At 43.4% G+C, this 19,303-nt stretch overlaps 1 protein-coding gene across 2 annotated transcripts in view; it reads right to left on the bottom strand.

Annotated features, from left to right (window-relative positions):
* Positions 1-3,637: 3,637 nt before the first annotated feature.
* Positions 3,638-19,303, bottom strand: part of mtfmt (mitochondrial methionyl-tRNA formyltransferase) — a 153,823-nt gene continuing 138,157 nt past the window's right edge. The window contains exons 8-10 of one of the 2 annotated variants that reach the window (XR_011955973.1): positions 17,381-17,437; positions 4,320-5,550; positions 3,640-3,819 (exon numbers count right to left, since the gene is read on the bottom strand). Coding sequence is in view for 1 of the 2 variants with exons in the window: in XM_072565467.1 (XP_072421568.1) it covers positions 5,522-5,550; positions 17,381-17,437 (86 nt within the window). In the remaining variant the exon portion in view is untranslated. Of the gene's footprint in view, positions 5,551-17,380; positions 17,438-19,303 lie in introns of both variants that reach the window. The other variant, XM_072565467.1, reaches the window with a different exon arrangement.

The raw sequence follows: 19,303 nt of genomic DNA, 5'->3' as shown, positions 1-19,303 counted from the left end.
CTGCCAAAGACATCTCATGCCCCCTCCTGGCTCTTCTTAGCTCTCTCTTTAGGTCCTTCCTGACTAACTTGTAATTCCCAAGCACCCTAACTCAGCCTTCATGTTTCATCTTTACATAAGCCTACTTCTTCCTCTTGACAAGAGATTCAACTCGCTCTCTCCATCGCTCAACCACTTCCTCCCTGTCTGACAGGTACATACTTATCAAGAACACACAGTAGCTGTTCCGTGAACAAGCTCCACATTTCAATTGTGCCCATCCTCTGCAGTTTCCCTCTCCATCCTATGCATCCTAATTCTTGCCTAATCGTCTCATAATTGCCTTTGCCCCGGCAATAACTCTTGATCTGCGGTATATACTTATCCCTTTCCAATCACTAAAGTAAACATAACCAAATTGTGTTCACTATGACCAAAGTGCTCACCACCTTCAAATCTAACACCTGGCCAGGTTCATTGACCAGTACCAAATCTAATTAGGCCTCACCTCTTGCTGGTCTATCTATATATTCCATCAGGAAACCCTCCTGCATACATTGGACAAAAAACGATTCATCTAAAGTACTGAACTACAGCATTTCCAGTCAATATTTGAAAAGTTAAAGACCCCCCCAACTACCATTTTACTTTCACTCCTATCCAAAATCATATTTGCCATCTTATCCTTTACATCTCTGGAACTTTCTGGAGGCCTATAGAAAACTCCCAATAGGGTGACCTCTCCTTCCCTGTTTCTAACCTCAGCCCACACTATCTCAGTAGATAGGCCCTCATCAAAAGTCCTTTCTGCCACCATAACATGGTCCTTGCCTAACAATGCCACACCCCTACCCCCTACCACCACCACCCCTTTTAACACCTTCCCTGTTCTTACTGAAACATCTAAACGCTGGAACTTACAACAACCATTCCTGTCCCTGCTCTACCCATGTCTCCAAAATGCCCACAACATCGAAGACCCGGGTACCAACCCATGCTGCAAGTCCACCCACCTTATTCTGGATGCACCTGGCATTGAAGTCGACACACTTCAAACCACCTTCCTGCCTGCGGGGTGAATTCTTGAGACCTTGAAACCTTATTTCTGATATCACTACTCACTACTCAACCTCCTGTACATGGAGCTACAATTCAGGTTCCCATCCCCCTGCTAAATTAGTTTAAAACACTCCTGAAGAGCATTAGCAAACTTCCCCTTCAGGATACTTGTAACCCTCCGATTCAGGTGTAGATTATCCAATTTGTAGTGATCCTGCCTACGCCAGAATGAGCCCCAATTATTCAAGTATCCCTCCCTCCTGCACAATCCCTGTAGTCATGTATTCAACTTCTCTCTCCCTATTCCCTGATTTGCCTCGCTCACATGTGGCACGGGTAATCAGAGATAACAACTCTTTGTTCTAGCTCTAAGCTTCCAACCTAGCTCCCTTAATTTTGGCCTTAAATCCCTTCTCCTACCTGTGTCATTAGTGTCTATGAAGACCATGACTTGTGCTGCTACCCCTCCCCCTCAAGGATCTCAAAAACATGATTCAAGATATCGTGTACCCTGGCACCTGGGAGGCAACACACCAACTGAGAGTCTCCTATTTGCCCCCCCAAATCTAGAGTCCCCAACGACTAATGCTCTGCTCTTCTCCCCTCTTCCCTTCTGAGCAACAGGGACAGGCTCTGTGCTCGAGACCTGTCCCCCTTTGTTCTCCCTGGTAATACATGCCCCTCAACAATATCTAAAACGGTATACAGACAAACCTTGATTATCCGAATACCAATTATCCAAATACTGGATTATCCGAAGGGGATCTCAAGATCCTGATAGAAACATTACGTCAAAGAGCTGTTTCAACCCTGATCGCATCTTTTGTTTAAAGGTACAATGATTAAAAATGAACTCTGCTCACTGAAATGCTGCTGGGAACAGTCCTGGACAGTCCAGGCACCATCTCTAAATGACTGACCTCCCGCCCTCTCTGTCTCCCCCCACACTTTCTCTGGAGTTCTACACAGGGATGTATCCTAAACCCCCCTTCCCCACATAATCTCTCCAAAATTGTCCTGTACAGGGCAGAGGTGGAACCTGTCAAAACGGTTTTTTGGTGTGTGCGCGCGCACACACTATTTGGAGACTTACCCCACAAAAGCAGCAGCAGTCTTACTGTTGGTGTCCAGGAACAGGGGTCAGACAGTGGGTGGGGGTGGACAGGGGTGCAGGGTTGAGGCTTCAGGGTGGGGGCGGGTTGGGGAGGGAACAGACAGGGTTGGGAGGGGTCAGGAAGGGTGGGAGCAGGTGACAGGGTCACGTGCACGGTGTGCTTTTGCCTCATCTCCTGAACGAGGAGTAGACTTCACAGAAAACTCTGAGCCCTGGAGGAAATCAATTAATCAAACAATCAATTATCCGAATGAAATAGTGCCCGCCCACTTCGTTCGGATAATCGAGGTTCCTCTGTACTTGTTATTGAAGTTGTGGTTGAATCTTAACTGCCCTCTGGGCAATTAGGAATGGGCAATAAATGCTGACCTGGTCAGCGCTGCCCTCATCCCATAAATGAATAAAAAAAAAGGAATCTGAGGGGCAACTTTCTTCACACAGAGGGCGATGCACATCTGGAATGAGCTGCCAGTGGAAGTGGATACATTAACTTTGGACAAATTGCATGGGTAGGAAAGCATTAGAAGGAATTGGGAAAAGTGCAGGTAAATGGGGTTAGCGTGGATGGACATTTTGGTCGTCATGGACCAATTTTGGTCAAATGGCCTGTTTCTGTGCTGTAGGTCTCTACGACTCTATGAGAAACTGAGAGGGTGCACAGAGACACAGGATCAAACGTGCAGAAACTGAGGGCAGAAGCACAGAAGCAGAAACAAAGAAGAAGAGAGAGAAGGGTTAAAGGTAAGGGCAAAAACAATAGGGGTGAAACAGAGTAGTTTAGCAGAGATGACCAAACAGAATTGTGAAACACACAGGGTTAAACAGGTGGGAAGAAAAAGACAGGGAGAAAGAGAGGGAAAGGACCAGAGGGCGAGATGCCGGGTTGGAGAAACAAAGGGGGAGAGACAGACATGGTGAAACAGCTAGGGAAGAAACAAGCGAAAAAAGCAAAGTGGGTGAAACAGAGATGATGAAACAGAGATAGAGAAACTCAAGAGAAGGAGAATCAGATGTTGAGTATCAGAAGGTGGAAAATAGCAGGAGAAATCAGTTTGGGGGATTCAGAGAGGCAGTGTCATTGATGAGTGTCAATTGAAAAGAAACATAGGAGGAGAAAGAGTGTGTATATTAGAGAAGTAGTTGTTGATAGTGAGATCAAGAAAGGGAAGAAACAGAAGTTGAAAAACAGAGGGGAAAATCAAAGAAAGAAACTGAGGGGAAACAGAATGGAGCAAACTGAAACAGGGAAGAGAGTGGAAGAGAAATGGAAACCTTAATTCTGTACCAGAGTGTTACCATGGAAAGTTTTTCTCTTGATTTACTCTATCAAACCCTTTCATATGTTGAACAACTCTTTTTACTTCACACTTTTTGCCATTAAAGTTCCTCTGCAAAGTGACTATGCATCTAAGGCCTGTCTAATTCCAAAAACTATCACTACTTCATTGTTTTATTACATAATTGAGTTTAATACAGAGATTTGCAAAACTTGAAATTGTCCTGTCTGGTCAAGTGGAGCAAGCTCGTTTAAACGATAAAGACAGAGCTGTTGATGGGTTTCGGGAGTTGGGGTGTGCACATGAGTGACCCTGAAGCAGGTGTCGGAACTGAGAGCTGACTCCATAACAATCAGCAGCACCTATTCCAATCCCAGCCAGATCCACCACCTGAAAATCAGAGACAGCATTCAAGGAAAGTAGAAGGAAACCCAAGTATGCCTTGGGATGTTTGAAGGTTCCATCTTGATCATCCTACCCAAGACCTGTCTGTCCTCAGGAGTGGCCTGACAATGAAACATGTCAACCTCTCCTCTCCCTCTCCTGCTCAGCAATATTCGTTGTTTAGTCTCTTTTTCCAGTTCAGACTCCTGCCTTCCCCAAATCCTCCACCACAAGCCAAATGCCCTGCTCCTCACTCAGCTCCTCTTCTCCACAACGCAACTTGGGCTCGGTCTCTCTCATCAGACCCTTTTCCTTCATCTCTTTAGTCGCATCCCCTTCTCCTCACATCCCCATCTCCCACTTAGACCTCCAGATGAAGTAATTGAACAGATTGTGGTGACGTAATGTTGCCTTAATCTGCATATTACCACAAATTGAGACAGATGCCCTTCCCAAAGGCACAGATTTCATTTAGAACATAACAGAAAGGAAGAGGCGTCTCTTACCTATTGTCCCTCAAACAGAGGGAAGATAAAATCAGCGTAGTTGTAAACTCCACCCATACTTTTCAAATTTGACTTGGTAGACATAACTTCACAAATCCCTGCGCAGTTGTAGAGAGATTAATATCCAGCTGTTATATGCATTCAGACAATTACACAGCGATAAACATCTACAGCTGTTGGAAAAGCTGGTCCAGCTTGAAACAACCAATCTGGGAGCAATGTGGATCTGTAGAGAATGGAACCATGGAAGCAGGAGATTTCTCACACTATGTGCACCAGATTTATAGGGTCTGAGAACAATGAAGTGTCTGTCTCTTTTCCAAGCATCCTGCCCACTTGTCTATAAGCCCACACAAAACAGGAACAGCTGTTGTTAGACATCAGCAATTTGTTGCTATAGAAGCCTCTCTTCATTGCTCTTGTCTAACTTATTTGCCGAGGATAAATTGGGTGTCGATTGTAAAGCACCTGGCTTCAATCTTTGATCTGAAATCAGAGTTGGATTTCACTGCCCATTAGCCTCACGATGGTTTAGTATGAATTTGCTTCTATAGTTAAAGGATATAAAGTAACTGTAAAGTATTGTGTTATTCATATTGTTTTGTTTTCCATTCAGTTAGAATATTATGAGAAACAGATTATCTGATAAGGAGATCACTCAATCTGGATGTTGTTGTCTTTAGATGTCAAAGGCAATCAATTCAAGAGGAGATAAGTCATGTTTGAAAGATTATCCCATAACAACCAAAAAGATGAGGATTTCAATTACAGAGGGTCATCACTTAAAGCTGTGGTCATGTTACTGAAAATAGTGATTTTAAGAGAAGTGTGGGATTCCACAGGGATCAATGAAGCTGGAATAATATTCCTTCAGACATGTTTTAACAAGAGAATAAAGCAAATACACATGCTGGGATAAAATGCCCTGCGTGTGCAGCACTGTATTCCGAGTTGAAGCGAAGCAAAAGAGAATAATTTAGAAAATGGCTGAAAATCTGTATAAATTAAAATTAGGTGACTCTCAGCAGTAGCCCTAAAGTACCTCCTTAATGGCTTCATACATCACCTGTAACACTTGTGAAACTCAGCTTCATTTGTTTCACACTGTCTCTGGCTCATGTTTAAAATGGTGGCAAGTCCTCAGTTTCATATTCTTGTCCACTCTGTCTATGTCACTCCTTTTCCACTCTGTGGGCAGTCTTTCACTGTGGAGTCCAAATCCAGGGACGGCCTGAAAGTAGATGATAAATAAAAGGATGGAATTTTTAATGCAATTACGTGATTTTCAGCTTATTGCACGTGCAAACCCATTTTCTGCAAGTTGAATGACAAATCTTATGGGGCCACCAAACCCATTTCTCCAGGACCTTCTTTTGTTGCTCGAACTTGTGTTTGCTACCAACCCCATCCCACCACACAGCAGGATGGAACCAGCTCCACAGGTTAGGCCTCACTAGAGGTTTTGACGAAGGCCATCCGAGACAGGCAGAGATGCCATCCTCCCCAGCAATAGCAAAAGTATGTAGCGCTGTCTACTCGCTGCAAACTGACACACATAGATGCATCATTGTCTAACTTTGTCTAATCACAGGCATGTCAAATATGATAACCATGTGTAAGATTCAACACCACCACATTGGAAAATCTGGACTTGTGTGACAGCCACTTCATATTGTCAATCTTCTACCTTCATTGGGAAGATGATGGCTTTGTTGTATTATTGCTAGACTATTAATCCAAAAACTCAGGTTATGTTCTTGTGACCCGGGTTTGAATCCCACCACGGCAGATGGTGGAATTTGAATTTTTTTTAAAATCTGGAATTAAAAATCTACTGATGACCATGAAACCATTGCCACTGATCAGAAAAACCTATCTGGCTCACTAATGTCCTTCAGGGAAGGAAATCTGTCATCCTCACCTGGTCTGGCCTAAATATGACTCCAAAGCCACAGCAATATGGTTGACTCTTAACTGCCCAGTGAAATGGTCTAGCAAGCCATTCACTTCAAGGGCAATAAATTCTGGCCAGCCAGCAAGGTCCACAACCTATGAGTGAATTAAATAAAAGCTTCTGAGCAGTGCATTTTCTAGTTACTTACTGGACACCTGTCCATTACCTAACAAGACTGTTCACGCACCCATTGTTCAGACACTCAATCCTTGATTTCTTTTCTGCAAACAAACAGAGAATGCCTTTAACTGGACAGGGAGTCTCCGAGACCAGTGAAAGGGTGCCTGATATTTGTGACGTTGCCCCTTTTGAAGAGTAAGTCGCAGAACTGGCAGGGCAGGAGTGTAACTATGGAAAGGTAAGACTCTCACGGAAAGCTAATAAGTATATCTGCATTGTGCTGTTATCAAATATGTAGACAATGTGGTAATTTGTTTAAATAAATCAATGCATGGGTCCAGCAGCTGACTCTTTCTATTATCCGCTCTGAATACTAGCAAATAGCAAAAGAAAAATAGGAGGAGATAGTATTCCCCCAGAACCCTTCAGTCACCAACACAACCACCTCTGAGGATGATGTCTCTAAGATCTCAAAGAAGGCCATTCAGCAATCCTGTTTATCAGCACAGATTCATTTCAGAATCACGGGAGGATATTTAACCCACCGTTTCTGCACAAGCTCTCCAAATGAGAATGGGAAACAAAACCTCTTGTTCATAGTTTATCTTACCATCAAGTGTATAAGTCCTGCTAAGATTTGCTTTCTCAAAATGCTTCTACACTGTCTCCAATACATTCACATCCTTCCTGTAATGAGGCACCCAGACTGTATAAAAAACTTCAGAGGTCTAACAAGTATCTTATACAAGTTCAACATCACCTCTGTGCTCTTGTATGTATGTCCCTATTAATAAAGCATTGTGCACTTTATTAAGGCAACCAAGAAAGGCAAATGGAATTTTGGCATTTATTGCTAAAGGAATAGAGTATAAAAGTAGAGAAGTGCAACTACAACTAAACAAAGCATTAATTAGACAGCACCTGGAATCCCACATACAAGTTTGGTTCCCTTGAGAAGGGATGTAGGTGCATTGGAGACAGCTCAGAAGACATTCACTAGATTGATTCCAGAGATGAGTAGGAAACAGAAAGTGATGGTTGAAGGTTGTTTCTTGGACTGGAGGCCTGTGACTAGTAGTGTGCCACAGAGGTGGGTGCTGGGATCTTTGTCATTTTTAGTTTACATAAGTGATCTAGATGTGATGTACAAGGTATGATTAGAAAGTTTGCAAATGATTCAAAATTAGGAACTATTGTTGATAGCAAGGAAGGTTATCAAAGAATGCAGAGGGATCTTGATCAGATGGGGAAGTGGGCTGAGGATTGGCAAATGCAGTTCAATGCAGATAAGCACTAGGGACTGTTGCTGAACAAAGAGATCTTGGAGTGCAGGTTCATAGTTCCTTGAAAGTGGAGTCGCAGGTAGACAGGATAGCAAAGAAGGCATTTAATATGCTTTCCTTTATTGGTCAGACTATTGAGTACAGAAGTTGGGAGGTCATGTTGCGGCCGTACAGGACATTGGTTCGGCCACTTTTGGAATGTTGCATGCAATTCTGGTCTCCTTCCTATTGGAAAGATGTTGTGAAACTTGAAAGGGTTCATAAAAGATTTACAAGGATGATGCCAGGGTTGGAGGATTTGGGCTATAGGGAGAGGCTGAACAGGCTGAGGCTGTTTTTCCCTGGAGCGGAGGCTGAGGGGTGACCTTATAGAGGTTTTCAAAATATGAGGGGCATGGATAGGATAAATAGACAAAGTCTTTTCCCTGGGGTTGGGGAGTCCAGAAATAGAGGGCATAGGTTTACGGTGAGAGGAGAAACATATAAAAGAGACCTAAGGGGCAACCTTTTCACACAGAAGGTGGTACGCGTATGGAATGAGCTGCCAGAGGAAGTGGTGGAGGCTAGTACAATTGCAACATTTGAAAGGCATTTGGATCGGTATATGAATAAGAAGGATTTGAAGGGAGATGGGCTGGGTGCTGGCAGGTGGGACTAGATAGGGTTGGAATATCTGGTCGGTATGGATGGGTTGGACAGAAGGGTCTGTTTCCATGCTGTACATCCCTATGACTCTAAATGGCTTACAAGAATTGCTCCAGGAATGTGAAATTCCATTTATGAGGATAGATTGGAGAAGTTGGGATTGTTCTTCTTGGAAAGAAGGCTGCCAGATTTGATAGAGGTTTTGAAAATCACGAGCCAGCTGGATAGGGTAGGTATAGATGTTCCTGCTCATAAAAGAAAGGAAGGACAGACCGTAGGTTACAGTGATGTACAGATGAAGCAAAGGTGATGTGATAAAAACCATTTTCACTTAGTGAGTAGTTTAGAATACATTACCTGGAAATATAGTAAGGAGGCAAGTTCAATTGAGACATTAAAGAGGACTATGGATGATTATTTAGATAGAAATAGTTTGCAGTATAAGGGGGAAAGACAGGAGACTGATGCAGGCATGATGGGCCAAATGTCTCCTCTTCTGCCTCACAATTGAGAGATTCTGAAACATTTCGCCACTCACCAGATGGCTGCCAAAAGGTTAGCATTCTTTGAGTGTGGCACCTTTGGGAGTGCGCACTGAAAATTGTTGCCAATTTGACCTTGTTCTTCACTAGTGACATTCCATGATGGTCTTCTGCACCCAGCTCTCACCGACTGGAACCAAGTCGTGTTGGCCAGATAGGACTAAGCTCTGTCATAGACAAGGACAGCTTCTTCATCCCCCACGTGGCACGCTGGCACAGTGGTTAGTACTATTGCCTCACAGCGCCAGAGACCCGGGTTCAATTCCCGCCTCAGATGACTGACTGTGTGGAGTTTGCACGTTCTCCCCGTGTCTGCGTGGGTTTCCTCCGGGTGCTTCGGTTTCCTCCCACAGTCCAAAGATGTGCAGGTCAGGTGAATTGGCCATGCTAAATTGCCCATAGTGTTAGGTAAAGGGGTAAATGTAGGGGTATGAGTGGGTTACACTTCGGCGGGTTGGTGTGGACTTGTTGAGCCGAGGGGCCTGTTTCCACACTGTAATGTAATCTAATCTAAAAAAATCTTGAACGTCTTTGTCATCCTCCTGTTCCACAGATCCTCAGCATCAGTCACATCTCCCCATTGCCTGTTCCAACTGAGCAGCACACCACACGCAAGGGTGATGCAGCATACTTTGTTTGAAGTTTACTGGAGGAACCCTCCCAGACCAGTCCAAGCAGCAGAACCATACCTTCAGCAGCCCCATCATCTGTATTGTATCTGCACTCCACATAAGTCAGGGTGCACAATGGTCTCATGAGCCAGAGTCACAATAGAAAGCCATTGTCATCAAATAACCAGCCCTGTAAGGGCCCAGACCCTCAAACGCACCAGGTATGTGAGCCTGCTCTGGGATGTAGGAGCTGTGGTAGATGCCAGGGTAGTGTGATCACGGATCACCTCAACTTGACCTTATGGAACCCCTTTCCTGTTGATGAGTTTTGCAATGTCGAGATATTGTATTCTCAGTGCCATGTCTGTGCAGTGATGGCTCCTTGCACCTGGGTTCTGAATCCTACTGCCTGGACCGCAGCACATGCATCAACCTGGTGTCGGTGCTGTATGGCTGAGTGACGAGCACATTATAGCTGTTTCACTGTGCTCCAATCTCCTTTCCACATCAGTCCCACATTAACTATGGACTGTCCTGAATATAATGAGAATTTGAAGGATTAAACTTACAGAATAGATAACAAAGTGATGGTCTCTGCCTCCCACAGCATCCTTGTACATTATGTGATTAATTGTTTGGCTTTGAGCAGCATTGTCATCTTTTAAAGTCATTGTTGCTACCCCAGTGTCATTGAGATGCCAGTATTCAAGTGGCAAGGAACAATGGCATTGTACAAGTTGCCTTTCACCAGCATTCGACCCTAAGCATGTTCACTCTGCGTGCTTTGCCAATGGACAATTAAGTAATTGCAAATTAAATGTAGCTGGAGTTTGCACATACCTGCTTCATGCATTTGGCCCTTCACCGTTCTACTGTCCAGCTGACATGGATCCTACTTTTTCGTCCTGACCCTGGGCATTGTCTCAACTATTTTCCAGTTGCATCGCACAATGTAATAGGGGCAAGTGATGGTAGGGCTCACCCTGGTCACCAATTATTCCCCACCTCCAGGGCCTCTATGTCTCTTTTTATCTCGCATTACCCCAAACCTAAATTTCCATTGATCCCCTTCATGTGAAGGTGCACCACACTGAACTTTGCCTCTAACTGAAACAAAAACAGAAATTGCCCAAAAAAACTCAACAGGTCTGGCAGCATCTGTTGAGTGAAAGCAGAGTTAACATTTCAGGCTCAGTAACCCTTCACCTTTCCTGCCCTCTGAGACCTGATGTTACACCCTAATGATGCCTGTCCTGAGCCTCTGAGGTCTCCCCGTGGAAGTCACGAGGTTCGTCACCAATAAGACTCTTCTAATGGGTTCCATGTGCTATTCAGCAAATCCCTCTTCCATTCACTATAACTCATTACTTTAATGTTCTTGTCCCCACCTTTACAAACGCCACTGCTTCCCCATCAGCCTCCACTCCCACATCCATTTTGACAGTGAAACCCCACCGTCCTTGCCCTTGCTGCCCCTAAAAGCCCCTTTGCACCATCCTGAATGATCAATGGACTAATGCCCATGACTGTATTCACCCCAAACCTCCTCAATAAGCAGCCCCTGAATACCAACTGACCCGACCCCTGACACCTGTGTTCGAACTCCCTGACATTGCCCTGGCCTTTTTTCTGTCTCTGAGCAGCTTCCTGGTCCATACCACAATCATCAACTCATCTTTGTATATCAGAGAAGGCATGTTTTTCCTCCATCTCTTACTTTCCGGAGTCATCGCTCCCTGTTTTGAGAGGTTGTGGAGTGTTCAGCACATAATGCTGTTTAGGATACTGTTTCTGGAAGTAACACTGTGCACTGACAGAGCTATACAGCGTCTGAATCTCATCTGAACAGACGCATCACCTGCTCAATGTTGACTCTTGTGGAGGAACCTTCAGCATTGCACTTTTCCTTGAAGAAGTCTGAAGATTCCTCACTGATGTTACAAGTTAAGTCTTCTGGAGTTTGCTCTTATCTTCTAGCAACCAGCCTGCTACTGACAAGTAGCATGAGAAACTTCAGATTTGAATGGTCTAGAATGCAATAGTCATTATGAGGTACCGGAATGTCAAGCACAAATTTGGAGCATTTCTTCTTTTATTCACAGTTCACAAAGAAAGCTGTCAGCTCCTAGGGCATTCCACACCAATACTTATACAAGTTATTGCACCTTACACATATCGGAACCATCCCATTGCAGCAAATTCTATCATCCTGGCTGCTCTCTGTATGCATGAGAACATCACTAAATAGAACATAGAACAGCACAGCACAGTACAGTACAGGCCCTTTGGCCTTTGATGTTATACTAACTTTTTAATCTACACTAAGATCAGACTAACTTACATACCCTTCATTTTACCATTATCCAAGAGTCGCTTAAATGGCCCTAATGTATCTGACTACACTACAGCTGCTGGCAGTGCATTCCAAATACCCACCACTCTCTGTGTAAAGAACCTACTTCTGACATCTCCTCTAAACCTTTCTCCAATCACCTTAAAATTATGCCCCCTTGTGATCGCCATTTTTGCTCTGGGAAGAAGTCTCTGACTATTCACTCTAACTATGCCTCTTAACATCTTGTACACCTCTATCAAGTCACCTCTCACCCTTCTTCGCTGCAATGTGAAAAGCCCTAGCTCCCTCAACCTTTCTTCATAAGACGTGCCCTCCAGACAGGACAGCATCCTGGTAAATCTCCTCTGCACCCACTCTAAAGCTTCCACATCCTTCCTATAGTGAGGCGACCAGAACTGAACACAATATTCCAATGTGGTCTAACCAGGGCTCTATAGGGCTGTAGCATAACCTCACAGCTCTTAAACACAATGAAAGCCAACACACTGCACACCTTAACAGCCCTATCAACGTGGGTAGTAACTTTGAGGGATCTACGGACATGGAACCCAAGATGCCTCTGTTCCTCCACACTGCCAAGAATCCTGCCTTTCATGCTATATTCTGTATTCAAATTCAACCTTCCAAAATGAATCACTTCACACTTTTCCAGGTTGAACTCCATCTGCCACTTATCAGCCTAGCTCTGCATCCTGTCAATGTCCCGTTGCAACCTACAATAGCCCTCAACACTATACCGTCCACTTCCTCATCCAAGTCATTTGTAAAAATCATAAAGAGCAGAGATCCCAAAACTGATCCCTGTGAAACACCACAGGTTACCGCGCTCTAGGCTGAATGCTTTTCATCTACAACTACCCTGTTTGTCTTCTATGGATCAGCCAATTCTGTATTCAGACAGACAGGTTTCCCTGTATCCCATGCCTCCTTACTTTCCGAATGAGCCTACCATAGGGATCCTTATCAAATGCCTTGCTAAAATCCATGTACACCACATCCACTGCTCTACTTTCATCCATGTGTTTTGTCACATCCTCAAAGAATTCAATAAGGTTTTGAGACTTGACCCTCACAAAGCCATGTTGACTATCTCTAATCAAACTATGGTTTTCCACGTAATCATAAATCCTATCTCTCAGAATCATCTCCAATAATTTTCCCACCACAGATATAAGACTGACTAGTCTTTGGTTACCAGGTTTATCCCCATTCCCGGTCTTGAACAAGGGAATAACATTTGCCACCCTTTAATCATTTGGTACTTCTTCAGTGGACAATGAGGATGCAAAGATCACTACCAAAGACACAGTAATCTCTTCCCTTACTTGCCGTTGTAACCTTGGGTATATCCTGTCTAGCCTAGGGGACTTATCTATTCTTCTGTTTTTCAAACCTTTCAACATATCCTCCTTTTTAATATCAAGGTGTTTGAGCTTATCAGTTTGTTTCACATTGTTCTCACAGATTTCAAGGTTCCTCTCAGCAGTGAATACTAAAGCAAAGAATTCATTAGGGACCTTCCCTAACTTCTCTGACCCCAGTTCCCTCCACGATCCCTGATCGGCCCTACTCTTGTTCCTCACATAAGTGTAGTATGCCTAAGGGTTTTCCTTAATCATACTGCTAAAGCTTTTAGGTGCCTCCTTCTGGCTCTCCTAAGTCCATTCTTCATTATCTTCCTGACTATCTTGCAAACCTCTAGAGCCCTGTCTGATCCTTGCCTCGTCAAACGTAAGTAAGCTTCCTTCTTAGTCTTGTCTAGATGTTCCATATCCCTTGTTATCCAAGGTTCCTTCACTCTACCATCCCTTCCTTGCCTCAGTGGGAGAAACTTATCCAGCACTATCAGCAAGTGCTCCCGAAACAACCTCCACATTTCTATCGTGCATATCACTGAGAACATCTGTTCAGAATTTAGGCTCCCCAGTTCCTGCTTAATAGTATTGTAATTTCCCCTCCCCCAATTAAACACTTTCCCCCAAGTGGTTGGTTCCCAAGCACCAAATCCAACATGGCCTTCCCTCATCGGTCTTATTATGTATCAAGTCAGGAACCCTTCCTGGTCACACCTGACAAAAACTGCTCCATCCAAACTATTTGAACTAAGGAGGTTCCAATCAATATTAGGGAAGTTAAAGTCACCCATGACAACAACCCTGTTACTTCTACACCTTTTCAAAATCTGCCTCCAAATCTGCTCCTCCATGTCTCTGTTGCTATTCAAAGGAGTCTGTGGAAAAATCCCAATAAAATGACTGCTCCTTTCTTGTTACTGATTTCCACCCATACTGACTCTGTAGACAAACCCTCCTCTATGACCTCCTTTTCTGCAGCTGTGATACCATCCCTGATTAGCAATGCCACTCCCCCATCCCACTTACCTCCCCCACTAATCTTTTTGAAACATCTAAACGTGGAACATCCAACAACCATTTCTGCCTGTGATATCCAAGTCTATGTAATGGCCACAACATCATTGTTCCAAGTACTGATCCATGTTCTAAGTTCATCATCCTTATTCCTGATACTTCTTGCATTAAAATAGACAGACATCATCCACAACCGTGAATAACATCCATCCTACCAGTCCTGTGAAATAGATGCGAATTCACTGCCACGATGATTTGAGACCATTCCCATAGATGAAAGGATGCCACAATGGAGCCTTCCTTACTAATTTGCAGGATTCAAATAATCCACTTTCTCCTTGATGTGAGAGTCCACATATGACCACCAAAAGTCGCTCCTGGCTATTTCTTTCATTCGCACCATGGAGGGGGGACCCTTTCTTATGGACCAGCCCAGAACCCCTCAGAACACTTCGAGAAGATAGCCCAGACCCTAACTTTTCTGACCATTTTACACCTGATTAAACAGATATTTCAGGAGTGATGCAGCTGACCCAACTACTCCATTTCAAACAAAACAGAATTTATTATACACATGAACAAAAGAAAACTGAATTTAGAATAACAAAACTATTTGAAAACCTAATTGACTCTATCGCAACTTCATGATGCTGTTCCAAATACTTGCAACATCCCTATAAAAACCCCCTTGGCAAATGAGATAAAATCAATCACAGGTTCTTACAGGAGAGATGTCAGAGGGAAATGTTCACATGGAGCTATTTCTTGGAGCTGGGAGAACTAGCCACTCCCTTTTCATTGTACAAGTGTTTTTTTTTAAAAGCTTGACAGCTTTTTTGCCTGAGACAGTATCTGTTAGCTAAAATCAAATTGACCCTAAGACCCATACAAACCAGACTCATTGGAATCTATGCATTTACGACCCCTCTCAAAGACAACAGCAAGGACAGAATATCTTTGTCAAAGGAGCAGCATTGTCACATCTTGCTGGACTTGGTCTTTCCCCTTAACTTGACAGGAATGTGAACTTTCACTCCCCACTTAAACACCCATCTGATATAGATAATTCTGTATAATTATGAGTGTTTTCATGACAGGTTCTCCCTCTCCACACCTGACTCACTGATATCAATACCCTGTCATCCTGGGAAAAATACAATTTTCAGGTTTCAGTCAGGAAGATTCTTACTCCTCTTGGTAGTTTTAACAAAGCATCTGTATTGCCGTGCTTCTCCACTTGTCAGTATCTGATTTCACATGAGTAGGCTGACGGAGCCAGTACCCATCTCTGCAGGCATGTTGCCACCACTGATGATCTAGACAGGCAGGAGGCTAGAACAACACAGCAAGCCAGGCAGCATCAAGAGGCGGAGAAGTTGACGTTTTGAGTGTAACCCTTCTTCAGGGCCGATCAGCCTGGTTGCCAGATGAGACATGAACTTGGCACACAGTCATTTATAAGGCCCAAGCATGGTCTCAGACGAGACACGTTCTCCAGTCTACGGGCCTTCATGTTAGCCTCCACCTTCTTGGATGCCTTGTGTAAACCCTCACCACTGATTACGTGGCCAGGTACTCTAAAAGCTTGTATTTCTCCCTCTTCACTTGTATGTCATACTCCTGCAACCTTTTTCAGGATTTATTCTAAGTTTTTCAAATGCTCTGCAGGGCCCTACATGGGGACCAAACTTGCTGCCATTGCCATTTCCGCTGTCAGGCACCTGGGCCTAGCTGCAGACCTATAGCCTCAGTTCAGCCCGCAAGTCTAGACTGTGGAATTAAGCCTGGGACCTGCTCCTTGCTTGGACTGGGGTGGAGTCATGTTCACCTCATCCTGGTGTTACTGATGCCGTCAGCTGTCTTCTCCTTTGTAGCTTACTCTGTCTCACTACTATCCAGGCCTGTGCCACTATCTATATCCATCATTCCACGCAGGGTCCACTCTAGCTGATGCTGTCATCAATGCCACTGCGACCGAGGTGGAAACGTAACAGAAAAGACTTTAAAGGAAATAAAGCAAAAGTAAAAGGCAAAGGTAAACAGAAATAAAAAGAAATAAAATTAAAGAAAAGAACACTAGACAGAAGTGTACAAGTACCTGACTCAGTAGTCTGAATGCTGCCAATCTGCTGCCACCATCCTGAAACATCTACAGTTAGTACCACACTCTACCACGCTTCTACTGTTGCTTTGCTGGTAGCCAACTCCATAAAGGTAGCAATATGCCTTGAAATCCAAGTCTCTCCTTGTTCGTAGTTTCTGCTGGGTGGCCCCCTGTTAAAGGTCATAAACTAAATGGTCCCAGAAGACACATTAGAGGAACCCTCTAATTCGCAATGCTCTGCTAACCTATTTAAGGTAGCCATAAATAGATGCCTTCATACCGTAGCTATTTATAAAAACAGAAATGTTCTGCAATCATCAGTGGCTTTGGTACACAACACTTTGCACATTTCTTGGTAGGTCTTCTCTGCAGGTTTCTCTGCACCTCGAGACTACCTCGAATTGTGAAGGTCTTGCTCCCAATTGTACTTAAGAAAACTGGTAACATAATGTCTTCAGCCATTTTATTTACCTTTAAATACACACTAAAACATTTGGTGTACAGTGTCCAACATCCTATCTCTTCAACCAAAGGTCCCATCACTTCAAATTGGTCTGTCATTTTGTTTTTCTGCCAGTGAGAAATTTTTCCACTACTCAAGTCTGGTAGCATTTCACAGCCCACATCCTTCGATGAACATTTTCTGCATTGGCTGCTCCCTCACAGACTATATTAGGATGCCATTCTTCCCTGTATTGCCTGCTGCGGAAGTCCCCTCACAACCAATCTCCGCAACAACTTCAATAAGCTCCTAGGTGAGTGCTCTCCAGTTCAGTCGCTGGCTGTGACCCAAGCCCCTCGTGATGCCATTCTTGGCCTGCTCCCCATGTGTGTACCACTCACCCACAGTCCGAGTCCCCTCGCAGCCACTTCTTGATATTACCTCCACAATCCTGTGTGCTATGTTTGAAGTATGAGTGATGTTTGTCCTCCCAACAGAAATAAAGGTCACTTGCATACAGTTTGTGACCGGGTGCAACGCTTAACACCAGTTGTTATGTTTGTAATCCACTGGAACAAGAAATAAAACACAAGGTAGATGGAGGGTAATCTAGAATAGGGAATCCTTTATCATACCTTCTCTCAGCTCCACAGTTGGTCCCAAATGCCTGTCCACCTCCTGCACTGGGTCACCTGAAAAGAAAAGGGGCAACACTACACAACTATGTAACACTAGATTTTTGTGATTTATGCATGAGAGCATCCAAATCGCTCTATGCTGCAGCTTTCTGCAGTCTTTCCCCATTTGAAGTACATTTAAAGGAACTACTGCTTTATACAGGGAAGTGATCAATTGTCCCGCCCTGTATGCTTGGCCAAGTGCAAGGCCTTTTCATGAGAAGTGGCAATGGCATTTGAATTGTCACAATCAAAAACTAAAACATACAGTTTTCAGTATATTTTTCATAATCCTGTTTAACGTAAATGCTATAACAAAGCACAAGGTCAACCCAGATGGAAATAATTAAATCCCCAAATAAAATTTCACAGCTGGCTGTGTTGGAAATAACCCACACCCTTGAGCAACCAGAAACAAAGGTTATAACATCTGGAAATGTCTAAAAGACAGGAAACTGTCTCGGCTCCTCATATACATGTGCATTCCCTGACTCACAGACTCATGGGGCGAATTTCTTATCTGCTTGGCTCAGCGGTCGTCTGTCGTCAGCAGGGTGAATTTAACTTGATTGTGTTCATTAATTAACAGGAAATCTCCATATGACAGGATATTTTAGCAATATTTAAAATTAATTAATTTCTTTAACACAGAATTCTAAATTCAACTGTTCTAAATTCTAAATTCATAGTAGGGCAAGCTGAAAGGACAGCACACTAGGAAGCCTGTGTAATGGAAAAGTAGGAAAACTTTAAATAGAGATGTATGACTGCATTTCTTTGCCTTCAGTGGTATGCATTTAGATCAGCAGCAAAAACAGCAGCAGCAACACTTGCTTATCAACAAACGGCAACAAACCTCTGCACTTGCTGGTCACTGAGAAGTGTAGTCTATAGGCAATCAAACAAAAATATCACATTGAGGCAGTCAATAACCAAATAAATAACTAATGCCTGTAAAAATGGTACGGCAATTATCATGGGGGATTTTAATTTACATGTCGATTGGTCGAACCAACTTGGTCAGGGTAGCCTTGAGAAGGAGTTCATTAAATGTATCCATGATAGTTTTCATCGAATAGTATGTAAGGGAACCGATGAGGGAGCAAGCTATCCTAGATCTGGTCCTGTGTAATGAGGCAGGAATAATTAATGACCTCATAGTCAGGGATCTTCTTGGAAGGAGCGATCTCAGTACGGTTGAATTTAGAATACAGGTGGAAAGCTTGAAGATACAATCCAAAACCCAGGTCCTGTGCTTAAACAAAGTCGACAACAGAATGAGGGAGGACTTGGTTTAAATAGACTGGAAACAAAGACTTTATGGTGGGACAGTTGATGAACAGTGGAGGACTTCCAAATAAGTTTTTAAAAGTGCTCAGCAAAAGTATATACCAGTGAAAAGGAAGGATTGTAAGAAAAGGGGTAATCTGCCATGGGTGTCTAAGGAAATAAGGGAGGATAACAAATTGAAAGAGAAGGCATACAAAGTAGCCAAAATTAGCATGAAATTAGAAGATTGGGAAAACTTTAAACTCAACAGAAAATCATAAAAAGAGCCATAAAGAAAAGTAAGATCGATTATGAGAGTAAATTAGGTCAGAATGTAGAGACAGACAGCAAAAGTTATTATAAATATATGAAATGAAAAAGAATGGCTAAGGTAAACATTGGTCCTTTACAGGATGAGAAGGGATATTTAGTAATGGGATATGAGAAAATGGACGAGGTATTGAATAGGTATTTTAGAACATAGAACATAGAAGATTACAGTGCAGCACAGGCCCTTTGGCCCTCGATGTTTGCCAACCCATCAATCTGAAGCCCATCTAACCTACACTATTCAATTTTCATCCATTTGTTTATTCAATGACCATTTAAATG

This window comes from Chiloscyllium punctatum, chromosome 48, assembly GCF_047496795.1.
Source record: "Chiloscyllium punctatum isolate Juve2018m chromosome 48, sChiPun1.3, whole genome shotgun sequence".
Lineage (NCBI taxonomy): Eukaryota > Metazoa > Chordata > Chondrichthyes > Orectolobiformes > Hemiscylliidae > Chiloscyllium > Chiloscyllium punctatum.
The sequence above is the reverse complement of the archived record's forward strand: the minus strand, read 5'-3'. Positions and strand labels throughout refer to the sequence as shown.